Below are 18,219 nucleotides of genomic sequence, written 5' to 3'. Positions count from 1 at the left end.
AAGTAACTGAAAACAGATATGTACACAATATCTGCTCATAGCTGCACACTTCCAAAAGGTGTTCCAACTTAGTTCTGTAGTAATGCATCCGTGACTAACTTCATTTAGGACTTAATTACAGATGTCCATAAACAAAGACTTACTATAAGAAAAACTGATGAAATATAATGAACAAGGTTTGTTATCAGGTATGCAGGTGAAATAATTAAATTACCAGGACAACCGACAGCTAACTTCCTACGTACTACTGATCCATTAAACGCAAAAATACCGAAATGCACTAAAATTAACATTTTCAGCGAGTCAGGTACATACGAGATATACGTACTGCATAGTGTCATTGCGCATAGCAATGTAATTTCAACCCGAAATCGTTTACATAGAGTTCAAAATCGTTCTCGTCTCCCTATCGTTTGTTTTGAATGTCGTCCAAGTATTCAGTCAGATGAGAGTGTTGATCGGTGATAAACAAGATCTGAAATATGTATACTAATCTATCTTTGTATCTATATACGATTATAGAGCAAAGAGATTGATTGTTAAACGCGCAAAATTGCCTATTGGACTTCAAAAATATTTGTGGACGTGATAAGTCATTTATTGACGATCTTTTTAAGCTATCTTTTATAGAAAACGGTAATCTGGAACTGGAGATCTAGCTTGACATCTCTATGGTATGGTGTGGTGGAAACACAGTTCATACCATAGATGTACCATTTTTTTTTCTCGAGGGGGAAACCTTCAAAAGGTACCCGACGACGTGGGAGCGACGCCGAGTTATGTGGGATTTTTACCGCACTAACACCCCCCCCCCCCCCCCCCCCCGGTGGCCGTCCTTAACGCTTGTTGGAGAACTCCGGGATCTCCGACGGAACACAACCGGAGCCCTCCAAGCGCGATGCCCACCATAGATGTACCATAGAGGTACCATGGAGGTTGACATCCCACTTATATCACAATATAACCGGGAGATCAACCAAATGTTTTTTAATTGGTGGGAGTTCGGTGTATAGGCATAGGGGTAAGGATGGGAGTGTGGGGAAAGTGGATATTGTTATTAAATATGACCAGGGTAACTTTAAGCCTCAATGTGAATGTGACATCAAATGCCACAAGTATTACGCGTAGCATACTAGACTACGCGTGGCATAGTGAGAAGTGATTTCTGTTGTATTGTCGGGTTGGTGGAGACGAAAGTTGAATATGGCAAAGCAGACAAATGCATAACGCTAGCTCACAATTGGACCTAGTTATGCATGTTATGCAAAATGGATCCATCTCACAAAAACCGTTTTTTAGTTACTATCACAAATGCCATCTCCAGATCAACTTTCGTATATGCAAAAAATAATATGCATGGTACATTTTTTCTTTTGAAATATACAGATATCAGTGATATCAACTATAATAACTTTTACTAAAAGACCTATTTTCTCAAAAGCTAGTTTTTGTGGTTGGATCTATTTTGCATAACTACGTCCAATTATCGACTGACAATATGTTTGGATTGAACGCGAACTTAAAGCCGAGTACACATAATGAGCTTTAACTGTAACAGAATTGATACAGTAACGCGTCTTCGCTAACAGTAAGATGCAACAGTTACAAAATGAATATGATTTTATAATCGGTTTGCTGCGAGCCGCTCGCGGTTGACTCGCGTGCTTACACGCTAAATTTTAGGGTTCTGCACCCAAAGGGTAAAAACAGAAATAATCCTCTGCTGTCTGTTCGTTTGTCTGTTTGACCCAGGGCGCTATCACTTGAACCGTCATATTTAGACACTTGTATTTTTATAAAGTATGTAAAACTGTAGTCGCTATAACTTTTGTAACTGTAACAAATATTTCAAATAAAATATAAGTTACAAAGGGAGACCCCGTATAAGAAACCGGTTTTTTTACAGTTTATTTATTGAACCCTAATAGGTAGATAGTTTAAATTTTCACCATGCATTTTATGGCTGCTGTGATAACAAATAGTAAATAAAAAATAAATTAAAATTCGGTGGTACGGAACCCTCCATGTGGGAGTTCGACTCACATTTGACCAATTATTGGTTATAATAACTGCAACGTTACAGTAATAACTCGCTAATGGATCCGCGGCTTAATATTGCATCTCGATGAAGACTATTGTTAGCGTGTGTGCTCCAACGTATTAGCGGGCAAAGCGGACATTGTGTCCGCTGTCGCGTTATCTTACACTTTGAAGTTTTATTTACGGAATTGATAGCTGCTTTAACGATACACATCAACTTATACAGCTGTCTGGGATGGATTTCTTATTTTCAAACGTTTTAACGATTTGTTGACAAAATTAATTATTAATTTGGAGGAGTTTGTCAAGTAGAGTCCGAGCCACACTGCTAGTCCGCTCTGAAGTTGTTGCGAGCAGGTGTAGTCATATAATTTGCTATGGCGACGCAATTCATTTCTATATTAAGAGCGGACTAACAGTTTTACGCGGACTATACCTATTGTTTACCAGAAATTAACTCTTAACGTTCTTATGTGGTCATCTTTTCATATAAAATCACTTTTATTTATAGAAAGATGTTATGTGATGATGTGATTCATGTGCATCATATCACATTGATATGTAAGTTGATTCAGGCACTTTGCAATTAAAGTTCTAGTTATTTGATCCTTTCAATCTCAGCTAGTGTATGGCAGAAATCAGAGGTCCCTAAAATATTCCGTAGACCAGCCGCCAGTTCCAGTTTTGTAAAATTGTATAATATCGAATAATTAACATTTAAAAATTGTATTTAGGTGTTTAAATTTGACCAATTTTCATGGAGCCCTTTTTACACTTTAGAATACACCCGTCAAATGTGTTGGCTAACATTCACTCTATGTGATCAATTCTAGGTGATAAATTGGCCATTCAGACTGTGTTAGTGATTTACAGCTTAAACTCTAGTCTTCTTAAGAGATCCTGCTTACCAGCATTAACGTTTTTAGGTTTCCGTACCCAAAGGATAAAATCGGTACCCTATTATTACTAAGCCCCTTTGCCTGTCCGTCTATTATGGGCTTTACCTCGTGAACCGGAGTAGATAAAAACTTTAATATTTTTTAATATACCTACGGAACCTATTATATGATTTTACGACTACGATATCATTGATCATGCTATCATGGATCGATTACCTATCGAAGGTGGTCAACTCGGCGAACGATAGTGTTATGACACCTCTATTTATAGCCGCTTACCGCCACATGACTGCGTCCAGATAAGGAGTGCATTTGTAGAAACGTCGTGAGTAATACGGTAATACCGTAGTAAATAATGTTATAGTTAGCTATACTGTTTGGTAATTTAATACATAAGCATAACATTTGTGATTTTATGTGTCTTTATTATTTTTAAATCTGGTTACTTTTATTTTTTTAATAAAAAGCCATTTGTAAAATACAGACAAACTATTTTTTATATACAAAATTTCAATCTATTGAGAATTTTTAAATATCTACTTTTCACTTTTTTTAATAAGTAGAAATCATTAATACATGTAAATGTTGTGACATATTATTCTGCGCCACTCCGCATGTTTCGGTAGATAAGTAAGATTTCGTTGCTGAATGTGAATGTCAATTGAAAAATGACTATATTTATAAAAAAATGATAATGATGATAATTTTGAGAGCATTACCCATGCGAATACTTATAATATAACTGCATGTAAGCAACATCCACTGTATTTCAAAAATAAAACCGTAACGCGAAGAATTTACAACATTACGTTAATTTTCACTGTTTTGTTATTTTTGAGACTAGTAAATGTAAATATCATAAACATTGTAACAAAGAGACGAGTAAAAAAAACAAATTATGTAAAACTAAACAAAAGTTATAGTTGTTGTAGTCGAATTCTTTATTATTTTTAGCCTGTGTGTGTGGGTAGATTGTAGATTCAGTATTGTGACGGCTAAGCTCATAGTATATGTTCAGGTATAAAAGCTTGTGGTAGGTTATGTGTTATTAACACTTGTTTAAATGATTTATGATAAATTAGACCCATTATTAGTAAGAAAAAAATTGTATCTTCCAATTTATAACTTTTCTCTTAGGTTATATACCTAAGAGGAAAGTCATGCCACTTAATTTTATTTTATCTCGTTATAGCTCCAATTCACTCCTGTCCCATCCCATCACATCCTGTATCATCTCATCTCATTCCGATAATCTCACATAATTATAATTTTGAATAGCTTTCACACTAGGATGCGTTCTGTTCTCACGTGCTACAATGGCGCACTATTTATTATTCCAGTAACCTCATCAAATGATATAAAACTATAATAGTATTATGTTCACGGTGCGTTTCCGATGTGTTGCAGTCGCAATGTTCGTCGCAAGAGCGCCTGCTCGCGGTGCAGGCGGCGTGCGAGCCGCCGCCGCGCGCGCCCTGCCCGCACTGCCACCAACACCAAAACTCGCTCAAGTATGTATTGGTTATTATTGATTGGTCTATTGTTGATTTTCAGTCTTTCAATACACACTCGACGAAGGCGGTGGACTATGGCCTAATCCTTCTCATTTTGAGAGAAGACTCGCGCCATCAGTGGGATAGTAATGGGTTTGACTACGGTATTATTTAGATTCATTTATCCTACGGCGAAATATGCTCTGCACCCGGTGACCTGACAATTGCTCTTTAAATCTTGAGGATTTTTATCTTGAGGATATATTTGGGGAATATAGTACAAATTTCCTTTATTTTCACAAATTAAAATTTAATTTAAGTAGTTTTAAAATACATTTTAGATGAAGATTTCTGTATTCAAGTACTTTTGTTAAAATCAATTTTTCAATACCTACTCTAGTCATAGACATCAGGTTTTAATATATTTTTTAATTTGGATCGTGCAGCAGCTCGCAGGGCAGCGGCATGAACTGGGCGTCGCTGTCGGACAGCGGCGGCAGCGGACACGCGGCGCGCGCGCCCTCGCCCTCGCCCCGCGCGCTGCCGCGACGCGTGCGCAGTCGGAGCTTGAGGTACGCACTGTGCACATATGTATATGTTATGTTATGTTGTTATTATGTCTTTGGGTTTTCAGTTTTTTTTTTATAATATAAGAGTAGTAGACGAGCCTGCATGACTGCATATCCACCTGATGGTAAGTGTCTACTGCCGCCCATGGACATCTGTAATCAACCCCAGATAAGATTAGATATTCCTATCTGAGATCGGTCACAGATACGCCGCTACCCCTGAGGACCAATCTGGAACGCCTCGGAAAAGTCTGTCTCCCTTGCCACACCCTTCAAACCGGAACACAGCAGCGCCTAGCATCGCTGTTGTTAGGTAGAAATAGGTGTGGCGATGGTGCCGCCGGAGTCGAACCACAAAGGATTCTACCACCTTCGAGTTGCCAAGAGGATGGAAGGTCGCTGGATGTATTAAGATCTCCGGCCAATTAGTCTAAACCAGAAATTACTTCCTCTTTAAAGCAATTAAAAAATACATTCTATTTTACTACCATAGACTTTAATAATCAGAGAGTCCTTAATTAACTATGTATTTTTTTTTTTGATGTCAATTTTCTTTAAGCTGTATTTAAGAAAACTTTAAAGTTTAACACTTTCTTATGTCATATTTCTATGAAACATCCAATTTAAAGCAGTAATGGTTGAAACTCTTATGTCTGAGGTGTAACAGTATTTTTTCAAACTTAAATTAAAATATAACAAAAACTTCCTATAACGATGAAAGAAAACATCGCAAGGAAATATATACACCTGAACTTTTCTAAATCCTACATGGCCTAATTATGACTTAAACCCTTTTCGCTGAGTGGAGACCTGTGATCAGAAGTGAGGCAGATTTGTTGACGTTACCATCAACTCATTTATTTTCACTGAACTATTCTAATTAAGATTTATTTCACCACAGTTCCCCATCGCGATCCCCGGGCGGCGCGGGCGCGGAGGGCGCGCGGGACGACGCGGTGTCGGCGATGTCCTCGCTGTTCGCCGCGCGCTTCCCCGCCGCACAACGAGCTATGGATGATAAGTAATATATGACATTTTATATTGATAAGTCATTATTATCATCATCAACATCGCTATCAAAGTTTTAATCATTAATATTATGAAATTTTTCATCGACGTTATCACAAGTAACACATGGCATTTTATATTGATAATTCATCATTATTATCATCATCTTCATCAATGTTCTAATCATGGATATCATCAAAATTTTCATCAGCGTTATCGCAAGTAACACATGACATTTTATATTGATAATTCATCATCATCATTATCGTCATTGTTATCAATCTTGTAATAACGTTCTCCTATACGGTACACAATCATACATTAATGTGATTGTTATCAACATGTTCATCATTACTAACATTAACGATTTTACCATCAACACTATTATCATCAATATTAACAAATTTTTATAAGTTGTAACAACCAATGATGCTATGTTCTTATAATAACTGGATGTTAAAAATCATTAAATAAAAACACATAAAAATTAATTGTTTCAGATTAAGAGCACTCATTGAAGAACTTACTGAATTAGATAAGAAGCCAGATAGACCGCCGATAGAAAGATTTGTACAAAGACAGGTAATTGTTTTCTATGAGCGTACTATTTGATACGATCGCCGTCGATTGATCGTAATCGACCGACGTCTATCGTATGTAATTCAATAACGATTGATTTGAACTATGTTCTTTCTAGTGACCGGTTATTTTTCAGTTTTAGCCAAAAACTAAATTTCGTTCTAAGTTTTGCTTTCAGACAAAACTCGTCTGAAAAATTGGCCGATTGTGAATAAATAAAAAAAGTTTAATTTTTTAGTCTGTGACTTACTCATAAATTGGGAAATTAATTAATCTAATACGGATAATGGAAAAACTGTTTTTAAACTATTGCATTGTCATCGGTCCTTGAAACGTGTGCAAAGTTTCCAATTAATTAGAGTTGTGGAAATTGGTGAAAATTGAGTTCAAAGATTCCCTCACATACATGCATACATAGATACAACCCGTAAAGCCAAGCTAATAAAAGCGTATTAAAAAAGTGCTTATTCAATGATTTTATTGTAGGTACTGGAGATGGCACGCGACTGCTTACACAAGTCGGAATCTAAGCAAGTTACCAGCAGCTATTTTTATGATATGGCAGACAGTTTGGATAGGTTATTGGCTGAGGTGAGTTGTAGTATACATTTTAATTAAAACATACGAGTATATTAAATGTCAATTTATAATTTCATAGCAATTAATATTTTTGATTAAATAAGAATATTTATTTGTGTGAAAACAAACATCATATTTACATTTCATTTGACTTTGTTATTTGGAAAATTAAAGTCGATGTTATTATGTTACAAATAAAATACTTGAAAGGAACCCTATATTATCCTATTCTATAATTTAAAACTTTACTTAAGAAGACTATTATTGTTAAAAAATTACACGTGACCAAATTAAGCTATAAAATCAATTTTTTTTTAATTCAAAATAGGTTCTTTACAGAGCACTTTATAGGAACATAAACCATCTTCCAGACGCGCGAGAAGTCAGCGGAGGCTGGCGCGCAGGTGGCGCCGCTGGTGACGCGGCTGACGCTGGCCATGGCGCGGCCGGCGCGCCTGCTCGAGTGTCTCGAGTTCGACCCCGAGCGCTTCTACCGCCTGCTCGAGGCCGCCGAGGGACACGCGCGGCACTTGCAGGTTGGTTGGTCGGTAGTCCGCGCCAAACTTCAAGTCCGCTCTGAAGTTAATGCGCGTACAGCGGTTTGTGTGGTCGCATATCGCTGTAATCACCAGGGGATGTGAGAGGAGCGTAAATTGCTCCCCCCAGGGCAGAGCCCGATAAAAGGGCATCGCGTTAGGAGGACTCCGGTCGTGTTCCGTTGGAGATCCCGGAGTTCTCCACCAAACGCTGAGGACGGCCACCGGGGGGGTTTTAGTGTGGTAAAAATCCCACATAACCCGGCGTCACTCCCATGGCGTCGGGTACCTTTTGAAGGTTTCCCCCTCGTCAACAAAAAAAAAAAAAAAAAAAAAGGTGTCAGTCAGATGCCAATGCGGTGGAACAACTACAAGCATATACTCCGTAGCAACGTAAGGGCACATTAACGCAGCTTTGTACCCGTGGGCGAGAGCGGGCCGTGGAGGGTGCCGGGAGGGGGTTTTGGTTATGTCTTCATCCCACTAATATCTACAATTTGCTATTGCAACGCGACTCGCTTCTATATTCGGACCGGACTAGCAGTTTCGCGGGCTCTATCTAGGGACGAAGGCCAATTTTAGGGGGTAGGCATGAAATGGAAATGGGTATAAAGACTTATTGGTATTTAAAAATAAAATTTGACTATCAACACTTGTGATAATATCTCGCTAAAATTTTGAAGAAGTAAACCTTCCATGGACATCTGTAATCAACTTTAAATAATATTAAAGTAAAGACTTTAGTTAGGTATCAGACGCGTCGCTGTACATTGCGTTGAAGGTCTAAAATCCGTTATTAATAATCAATCTATGCAATTTTTTGTTCACTAAAGATCGACATTTGACAATTTCGAGCAGGCAGCAATTGACAAAATTAGGCCAGTGGTACATAAAACGTCGATAGATTGCTATATAAGTAATTTAACCTTAAACATACTGTATACATATATTCAGACCACATTAGTGCTTAGTAATTGCTGTTATAAAGTAACAAATGGAAGTGTTAACATCAGAATCAAACTGCGAAGCATATTTAACAAACTAAACTCCTTACTAACAATCGGTTTACATTTCCAGGGCATATCAACGGACATCCCGCAGTACATAATCCACAAGTTGGGGCTATCGCGGGATCCGCTCGCGGAGCTACAGGTGCCGCCGCCGCCGCCCTTGCCGCAGAACACTTCGCCTTCCAAGTAAATATGTTTTAAAGTTTTAATGTCGTATGTTACTTTTGTAACTAGATTTTAAATGCGTGTTAATGTCAGAATAAAGTCATGGCAGATGCATTGGTAGAAAAGTATTTTCTTGAAAATTACTTTTTTTTTCTTCAGTTTCTCTTTTCTTTATTAAAGCTTTCCAGAATTGCTTCTTTAAGCAACAATATACGATGGCACAATAATTTAGTGTGTTTTTTTCTAAACTAAGTAAAGAACATTTCTTGAGAAATAGTTTTTTTTAAACTAATAACATCGGTCGCGTAACTGCCTTTAGCATATTTCGAAATTACTTATAGTTTCGGGTTTTGCCATCCATGCACACTTGTAAAAATCCTGTGAATACTATGTGTGTGAAAAAATAGGATTACTATGTGTGTGTAGAATTTATTGAAATTTTCATATATATTTCTACCCCCAGAGTGCGGGGTCGTCAGTCCCCCCCGACGGGCACGGCGGCGGGCGGCCAGGGCGGGGCGACGCCCACGGAGAACGACTACCAAGTCATCAAGCTGATCTCAAACGGAGCTTACGGCGCTGTGTACCTCGTCAAACATAAGCAGACTCGACAGAGGTGAGTTAGCGATGAAACTTGTGGTCTGACAAACATGAGCTCCGACAAACATGTGTTCTTACAAAACATATTGTTGTGATAAAATGATAAAATATTGACAAACATATGCTCTGACAAAATACAAATAAGTCTGAATTGTTTCGGGAAAAGAATAGTACGGCCGTGCTGTTTTTTTTTTTGGTTTGACTTGGCGGGGGAGCTGCCGTGCCCCCAGTTACATAATGATTAAATATTTTATCACGCTAAACTGTATATTGAGGTATCTGCTTCTGAGATTGTTTTCTGTCGTCTCATGCGTGATGTGAATCTGTCGTTTTTGCGTGATGGTATTAAAACTTCTCTTTCATCGTTTTATAGATTGTATCCCAAAGATGTAAAGAAATTATCAAAAGATTAACTGTAATTTGTTAATTTTTAGGTACGCTATGAAGAAGATCAGTAAAAACAACTTAATACTAAGGAATCAAGTGGAACAAGCATTCGCTGAAAGGGATATATTGAGTTTTGCAGATAATCCATTCGTGGTAAGTAAATCACTTAATAAATAATTTTAGAACAATATTATCGCGAAATTTTATTATGTAACGATTATTCACTATTCGCGATTTTTCAATTGTTTGCGATATTTCGATTGAAGTGTGTGGCGGTTTTCAGAAACAGTTTTTAAATTTCTTTAGGTAAAAAAACTATTTGAATTTAATGATATTGATGATGATGACGATATTATCATGTTGTGTCAATAAAATGTATAGTTATTAAAATACTATTAAAAGATTAGTAAAACATTCTAAATACTGATTAATATAATTTCCCATTTTAAGACGCTTTTGACACTAGCTAAGAACACTAGGCGCTCCTGCCACATTCGCTTTTGTCAGATTATAATTGCATTATACCATACAGGTGACGATGTACTGCTCGTTCGAGACCAAACGCCACCTGTGCCTAATCCTGGAGTTCGTGGAGGGCGGTGACTGTGCCACACTGCTCCGCGCGGGCCCGCTGCCGCCCGACATGGCCAGACACTACTTCGCGGAGGCCGTGCTCGCCGTGGAGTACCTGCACTCGTACGGCATCGTGCACAGGGACCTCAAGCCCGACAAGTGAGTGCTAGACACTAGTAATGCCACGTTACTCCGCGCGGGCCCGCTGCCGCCCGACATGGCCAGACACTACTTCGCGGAGGCCGTGCTCGCCGTGGAGTACCTGCACTCGTACGGCATCGTGCACAGGGACCTCAAGCCCGACAAGTGAGTGCTAGACACTAGTAATGCCACGTTACTCCGCGCGGGCCCGCTGCCGCCCGACATGGCCAGACACTACTTCGCGGAGGCCGTGCTCGCCGTGGAGTACCTGCACTCGTACGGCATCGTGCACAGGGACCTCAAGCCCGACAAGTGAGTGCTAGACACTAGTAATGCCACGTTACTCCGCGCGGGCCCGCTGCCGCCCGACATGGCCAGACACTACTTCGCGGAGGCCGTGCTCGCCGTGGAGTACCTGCACTCGTACGGCATCGTGCACAGGGACCTCAAGCCCGACAAGTGAGTGCTAGACACTAGTAATGCCACGTTACTCCGCGCGGGCCCGCTGCCGCCCGACATGGCCAGACACTACTTCGCGGAGGCCGTGCTCGCCGTGGAGTACCTGCACTCGTACGGCATCGTGCACAGGGACCTCAAGCCCGACAAGTGAGTGCTAGACACTAGTAATGCCACGTTACTCCGCGCGGGCCCGCTGCCGCCCGACATGGCCAGACACTACTTCGCGGAGGCCGTGCTCGCCGTGGAGTACCTGCACTCGTACGGCATCGTGCACAGGGACCTCAAGCCCGACAAGTGAGTGCTAGACACTAGTAATGCCACGTTACTCCGCGCGGGCCCGCTGCCGCCCGACATGGCCAGACACTACTTCGCGGAGGCCGTGCTCGCCGTGGAGTACCTGCACTCGTACGGCATCGTGCACAGGGACCTCAAGCCCGACAAGTGAGTGCTAGACACTAGTAATGCCACGTTACTCCGCGCGGGCCCGCTGCCGCCCGACATGGCCAGACACTACTTCGCGGAGGCCGTGCTCGCCGTGGAGTACCTGCACTCGTACGGCATCGTGCACAGGGACCTCAAGCCCGACAAGTGAGTGCTAGACACTAGTAATGCCACGTTACTCCGCGCGGGCCCGCTGCCGCCCGACATGGCCAGACACTACTTCGCGGAGGCCGTGCTCGCCGTGGAGTACCTGCACTCGTACGGCATCGTGCACAGGGACCTCAAGCCCGACAAGTGAGTGCTAGACACTAGTAATGCCACGTTACTCCGCGCGGGCCCGCTGCCGCCCGACATGGCCAGACACTACTTCGCGGAGGCCGTGCTCGCCGTGGAGTACCTGCACTCGTACGGCATCGTGCACAGGGACCTCAAGCCCGACAAGTGAGTGCTAGACACTAGTAATGCCACGTTACTCCGCGCGGGCCCGCTGCCGCCCGACATGGCCAGACACTACTTCGCGGAGGCCGTGCTCGCCGTGGAGTACCTGCACTCGTACGGCATCGTGCACAGGGACCTCAAGCCCGACAAGTGAGTGCTAGACACTAGTAATGCCACGTTACTCCGCGCGGGCCCGCTGCCGCCCGACATGGCCAGACACTACTTCGCGGAGGCCGTGCTCGCCGTGGAGTACCTGCACTCGTACGGCATCGTGCACAGGGACCTCAAGCCCGACAAGTGAGTGCTAGACACTAGTAATGCCACGTTACTCCGCGCGGGCCCGCTGCCGCCCGACATGGCCAGACACTACTTCGCGGAGGCCGTGCTCGCCGTGGAGTACCTGCACTCGTACGGCATCGTGCACAGGGACCTCAAGCCCGACAAGTGAGTGCTAGACACTAGTAATGCCACGTTACTCCGCGCGGGCCCGCTGCCGCCCGACATGGCCAGACACTACTTCGCGGAGGCCGTGCTCGCCGTGGAGTACCTGCACTCGTACGGCATCGTGCACAGGGACCTCAAGCCCGACAAGTGAGTGCTAGACACTAGTAATGCCACGTTACTCCGCGCGGGCCCGCTGCCGCCCGACATGGCCAGACACTACTTCGCGGAGGCCGTGCTCGCCGTGGAGTACCTGCACTCGTACGGCATCGTGCACAGGGACCTCAAGCCCGACAAGTGAGTGCTAGACACTAGTAATGCCACGTTACTCCGCGCGGGCCCGCTGCCGCCCGACATGGCCAGACACTACTTCGCGGAGGCCGTGCTCGCCGTGGAGTACCTGCACTCGTACGGCATCGTGCACAGGGACCTCAAGCCCGACAAGTGAGTGCTAGACACTAGTAATGCCACGTTACTCCGCGCGGGCCCGCTGCCGCCCGACATGGCCAGACACTACTTCGCGGAGGCCGTGCTCGCCGTGGAGTACCTGCACTCGTACGGCATCGTGCACAGGGACCTCAAGCCCGACAAGTGAGTGCTAGACACTAGTAATGCCACGTTACTCCGCGCGGGCCCGCTGCCGCCCGACATGGCCAGACACTACTTCGCGGAGGCCGTGCTCGCCGTGGAGTACCTGCACTCGTACGGCATCGTGCACAGGGACCTCAAGCCCGACAAGTGAGTGCTAGACACTAGTAATGCCACGTTACTCCGCGCGGGCCCGCTGCCGCCCGACATGGCCAGACACTACTTCGCGGAGGCCGTGCTCGCCGTGGAGTACCTGCACTCGTACGGCATCGTGCACAGGGACCTCAAGCCCGACAAGTGAGTGCTAGACACTAGTAATGCCACGTTACTCCGCGCGGGCCCGCTGCCGCCCGACATGGCCAGACACTACTTCGCGGAGGCCGTGCTCGCCGTGGAGTACCTGCACTCGTACGGCATCGTGCACAGGGACCTCAAGCCCGACAAGTGAGTGCTAGACACTAGTAATGCCACGTTACTCCGCGCGGGCCCGCTGCCGCCCGACATGGCCAGACACTACTTCGCGGAGGCCGTGCTCGCCGTGGAGTACCTGCACTCGTACGGCATCGTGCACAGGGACCTCAAGCCCGACAAGTGAGTGCTAGACACTAGTAATGCCACGTTACTCCGCGCGGGCCCGCTGCCGCCCGACATGGCCAGACACTACTTCGCGGAGGCCGTGCTCGCCGTGGAGTACCTGCACTCGTACGGCATCGTGCACAGGGACCTCAAGCCCGACAAGTGAGTGCTAGACACTAGTAATGCCACGTTACTCCGCGCGGGCCCGCTGCCGCCCGACATGGCCAGACACTACTTCGCGGAGGCCGTGCTCGCCGTGGAGTACCTGCACTCGTACGGCATCGTGCACAGGGACCTCAAGCCCGACAAGTGAGTGCTAGACACTAGTAATGCCACGTTACTCCGCGCGGGCCCGCTGCCGCCCGACATGGCCAGACACTACTTCGCGGAGGCCGTGCTCGCCGTGGAGTACCTGCACTCGTACGGCATCGTGCACAGGGACCTCAAGCCCGACAAGTGAGTGCTAGACACTAGTAATGTGGTCTAGGAACTCTAGGATAAGTATGAAGACACTGCTTCGCCGAGGCCGTGCTCGCCGTCGAGTAGAATCCGTGCTTAACTGCTAGTCCCCTCTGAATATAGAAACGAGTCGCGTTGCAATAGCAAATTGTAAATATTACCGCGACGAGGATAGCGCATTTTTGATATTATTAAATATACTTTATGACTAGAAAGTATAATAAAAGTAATATATTGTTAACATTATTTATCGTATCAGAATAATTATTTTTCGAGCCCTTTATTTTCAATTTTTAGATTTAATTTAGTTAAAGGGTAAGTATAAGACAGTATTTTTAAGATAAACCTAACAAATCGATGGTATCGGCGGCTTTATTTAATTTCAATAATATTACCCTTACAGTTTACTCATCACCGCAACAGGCCACATAAAGTTGACTGACTTCGGGCTCAGCAAGATGGGTCTCATGTCCTGTAAGTATTACTCTCTATTGATAATTTCTCATAATTAGAAAAAAGATACTTTCCTCAATTAGTTTTTATGGATAATAGTTGATATAGTCAAGTTTTGTTTTATTCATTAGTAACGGACATCTACGCCGATTATCCTGTACGACAATGCTTCAAGAACTTTGAACTGTGAAAAAATGTAAAGTAAAATGGAAAAAATAAATAAATACAATTGTGCTTTAGACCGCACGACTGAATTAAAACTTCTTTATCTCCATCTACATATATTTAAATATACGAAACGTTAACTCTCTCCGTCTCTATTCACTAACTTGTATCTCCCTCTCAACTTCCGTTCGCCTTGCCCGATCACACTTTTCGTAACGCTCTTGTCACGAATTCACCGACTTACTCCCCAAGTCAAGCGTGCGTAAAGAATTTTTACTTCAAGAATATTTTTCTACAAAATTAATGATGTACCAAGTCGGCTCTTTTTGGTATTCGAGTACTTTAGTACTCGTATAAAAAAGAATCGAGTCAATACTCGAGTCCAGAGAACAATGTACTCGAGTTTTGACTCAATCACTTATTAGTACTCGAGTATGCGAGTTTATGTAAGTTCTTGAGTACTGACTCGAGTCGTCCTGACTCGGCACATCTCTAACAATAATGTGTTATATTTGACGTATGTTTGTGCAGTGGCGACGAATCTCTACGAAGAGTATGCCGACCGCGAGGCGCGCCAGTTCAGCGACAAGCAAGTGTGCGGCACGCCCGAGTACATCGCGCCAGAGGTCATCCTGCGACAGGTAACACGATAATACTACATTTATTGAAGCTTTCTACACTCACAGCCCCACAGTAAGAGGAGTGATGTGTCGTGGGCACACACAGACGAATATACAACTACCCAGACCCAAAACAGATATTCAAATTTGTCATTGAAATATTTGTCAGGCCGGTAATAGAACTCTTTGCGCGTCACAATGGTGTGGTAATCATTCCGCCATTCGGGTCGTCAACTATGTATAACTATAGCCGTCGTCGTCAACCATTACTGTCACACTGCTGGGCATGGGTCTCTCCACAGTGTGTAAGGTTTCAGAATTGAGGCCATAGTCCATCCGCTAAGTGCGAATTAGTAGACTTCACACACCCTTACTTTTTTTCTTTTTTTTTTTAATTCTCAGGTCCGCAGGTTTGTTCAAGATGTTTTCCTTTAGCAACTGACAATTAATTTCTCATACGCACACAACTTTATAAATTTATGTGCATATAAAAAAGTATTGGTTAAAATATATTACAATATATTCACACGTTTAAAATAATATAATAGTACACAAATTTTATATTTCTCGTAGAAAGACTTGCTGAACATTTATTTATTTATTTATTTATTGAACACCAACATTATGAACATAAGGGGCTAGCTTAATGCCACTATAATTATAGGTGTAGACTACAAGCAAGTTAATGGAAAAAAAGAAACATAAAATTGAATTGAAGAAGCACAATAATGTCTATACAGTTACAATGAACATTCTTTTCTTTCAGGGCTACGGCAAGCCAGTGGATTGGTGGTCGATGGGTATTATCCTGTACGAGTTTATCGTTGGCTGTGTACCTTTCTTCGGAGACACACCTGAGGAACTCTTCGCTCATACCGTCAATGGTAAGTCAAGACATCATTTCTTTTTACCGAAACGAAAATAAACAAAAATGTTATCTGTCAAATTAGAATAATAGATATTTTCTAGGACTATATGTGTTGTTGTCAGTATGTTTTAAATAATTCTGTATAGTTTAAACTTAGAGCCGATTTTGTTCCCTTTATGATGCCTCTTACTCGATAATTATCTGACTAAAAAAATAACCCTGTTTTTTTTTAATTCGTATCATTATGGAGCCCCGTTAATTTTTATCATTTATGCATATTAAATGTTCTTATACTATTAACATAATATGAAAAAATAATGTCACATTAAGGTTGAGAATATCTGTCCTTATTTATTCGTCTACTCTGTTCAGATGACATAGAGTGGCCTTCCGAAGACGACTTCCCGATAGCGGTGGAGGCGAGAGCTATCATCACAGAGCTGCTGGCGCGTAATCCTAGAGACAGGCTCGGTACGGGAGGCACTCATCAAGTGAAGGTATTCTTTCTTACTTATGTTCCCTTTGTTTAGTATGTAGCAAGTTTAATGTATGGAAATATTTAAGTTACACACTTAAATATTACCATAGAACCATGTATTATAATGTCAAATTTTAGTTCCTAAACTATCCACCAGAGGCGCTGCATGTAGATGTGTATGGGCGAATCGATAGTAAGAGTTTATTTACGTTTGATCGAATTGATCAACATAATGTCACTGAATAACGATTTCGTTATATAAACAAGCTTTATTTTTTATAGGAACACATCTATTTCTACGGATTGGATTGGAATAATCTTCTGCGGCGGAAGGCTGAATTCATTCCGCAGCTTGAGAACGACGAGGATACCAGTTATTTTGATAGTAAGCATATCATTTTTAACGTTAGATTTTTTTTATATTACGGTTTTTTAATCTTTTACGTAGATGACTTTTAAGTAGTTTCAAAAACGTTCTTACGAGTACATTGTTAAATCAAAGTACTTTGTTTGGCATTAAGTTTATTAATATATATTTATATATATACTTTTATTATATTATATATAATATTTATTTATACACCTTTAATATATCTTAAGCTCTTTGACTTTTTTATGAAAGTAAATGTTAAGGGGTATTGGGTATTACTCTCCATTTTTTTATTTTTGTTTTGCCCGAATCGTTCAATCAATCCTACGTGTATACGAATCTATAAGTAATAAAATTGTAAGCTAAGTGTTGTGTGATTCAGTATTTTAGAGAGACACGTCAAAAAAATACAAACGTGGTCTGTTATAAAGCATGTTTTTTTATTTCGTGTGCACTGACTGTTGCTATATAACTGTGGGGTCCTTGGTTGACCGCTACACTCTTTTATTTAGTGTTGATTTAAACGCGTGGATGTATTTAAAGATTTAATCTCCTTGATATAACTTGATGTTACTAATCCTACATGGAGCTTGATTAATGTATGATTAGTGAGCACGCGCGATCGCCTTGGTGCTAACGAACGTACTAACTTTTTGGTGACAAATAAATAATCACGCGGCTCACGTAAATTGCTGGCACAGCAGAATGTACGACTTGCCTCGTACAATAACCAATGGTATGTTTCCGTAGGTCGTTGCGACCGCTACAACCACAGCGAGGTGGATACTGACGAGGCGGCGGAGGGCGGGGCGGAGGGCGGCGCGGAGGGCGGGGCGGAGGGCGGCGAGGGCGGGGACGAGGCGAGCCTCTTCGCGGCATTCTCGTCGACGTCGCCGCAGTGGAGACGACATTACCACCACTCGCACTCGGCCGTGTCGGCTGTGTCGCATGACTCACGTGTATGTATTTATCTAGATTTATAAAGGATTCCTATGATCTGTGATTCTACATATTTATGAACGTGACACTGATGTCTCCTATGTTGTTATACATATAGATACGAATAAAACTCGCAGACATGAATATGCGTAATATCTATTTAACTTTTGATCATACTTCCAAGTTTGTGTACATGCAAGATGTTAAGATAAGAAAACTTTGGTAGCGTGATTTAGCCGTGCCACTTCATGAGTTGTGAATGGGAAAGTCATCATGTCATTCGCTTAGAAACATGCAGGCATTATCTCTTGATAATTTGCGAATAAGTTGCACCATTACTCCTAC

At 42.5% G+C, this 18,219-nt stretch overlaps 1 protein-coding gene across 1 annotated transcript in view; it reads left to right on the top strand.

The window, feature by feature from the left end:
• Positions 1-18,219, top strand: part of dop (microtubule-associated serine/threonine (MAST) protein kinase dop) — a 90,582-nt gene that overhangs the window by 54,990 nt on the left and 17,373 nt on the right. The window contains exons 6-21 of the mRNA XM_073090059.1: positions 4,347-4,450; positions 4,879-5,004; positions 5,903-6,022; positions 6,510-6,591; positions 7,075-7,179; positions 7,539-7,703; positions 8,781-8,899; positions 9,342-9,494; positions 9,913-10,018; positions 10,398-10,597; positions 14,385-14,455; positions 15,131-15,240; positions 15,986-16,103; positions 16,460-16,584; positions 16,848-16,950; positions 17,686-17,894. Of these exons, the coding sequence (XP_072946160.1) occupies positions 4,347-4,450; positions 4,879-5,004; positions 5,903-6,022; positions 6,510-6,591; positions 7,075-7,179; positions 7,539-7,703; positions 8,781-8,899; positions 9,342-9,494; positions 9,913-10,018; positions 10,398-10,597; positions 14,385-14,455; positions 15,131-15,240; positions 15,986-16,103; positions 16,460-16,584; positions 16,848-16,950; positions 17,686-17,894 (2,016 nt within the window). The remainder of the gene's footprint in view (positions 1-4,346; positions 4,451-4,878; positions 5,005-5,902; positions 6,023-6,509; positions 6,592-7,074; positions 7,180-7,538; positions 7,704-8,780; positions 8,900-9,341; positions 9,495-9,912; positions 10,019-10,397; positions 10,598-14,384; positions 14,456-15,130; positions 15,241-15,985; positions 16,104-16,459; positions 16,585-16,847; positions 16,951-17,685; positions 17,895-18,219) is intronic.

The sequence above is a fragment of the Epargyreus clarus genome, unplaced genomic scaffold (assembly GCF_041222505.1).
Source record: "Epargyreus clarus isolate Ecla_fem2 unplaced genomic scaffold, WU_Ecla_fem_2.2 ptg000031l, whole genome shotgun sequence".
NCBI classification, from domain to species: domain Eukaryota; kingdom Metazoa; phylum Arthropoda; class Insecta; order Lepidoptera; family Hesperiidae; genus Epargyreus; species Epargyreus clarus.
This window is presented reverse-complemented; position numbering and strand designations above follow the sequence as displayed.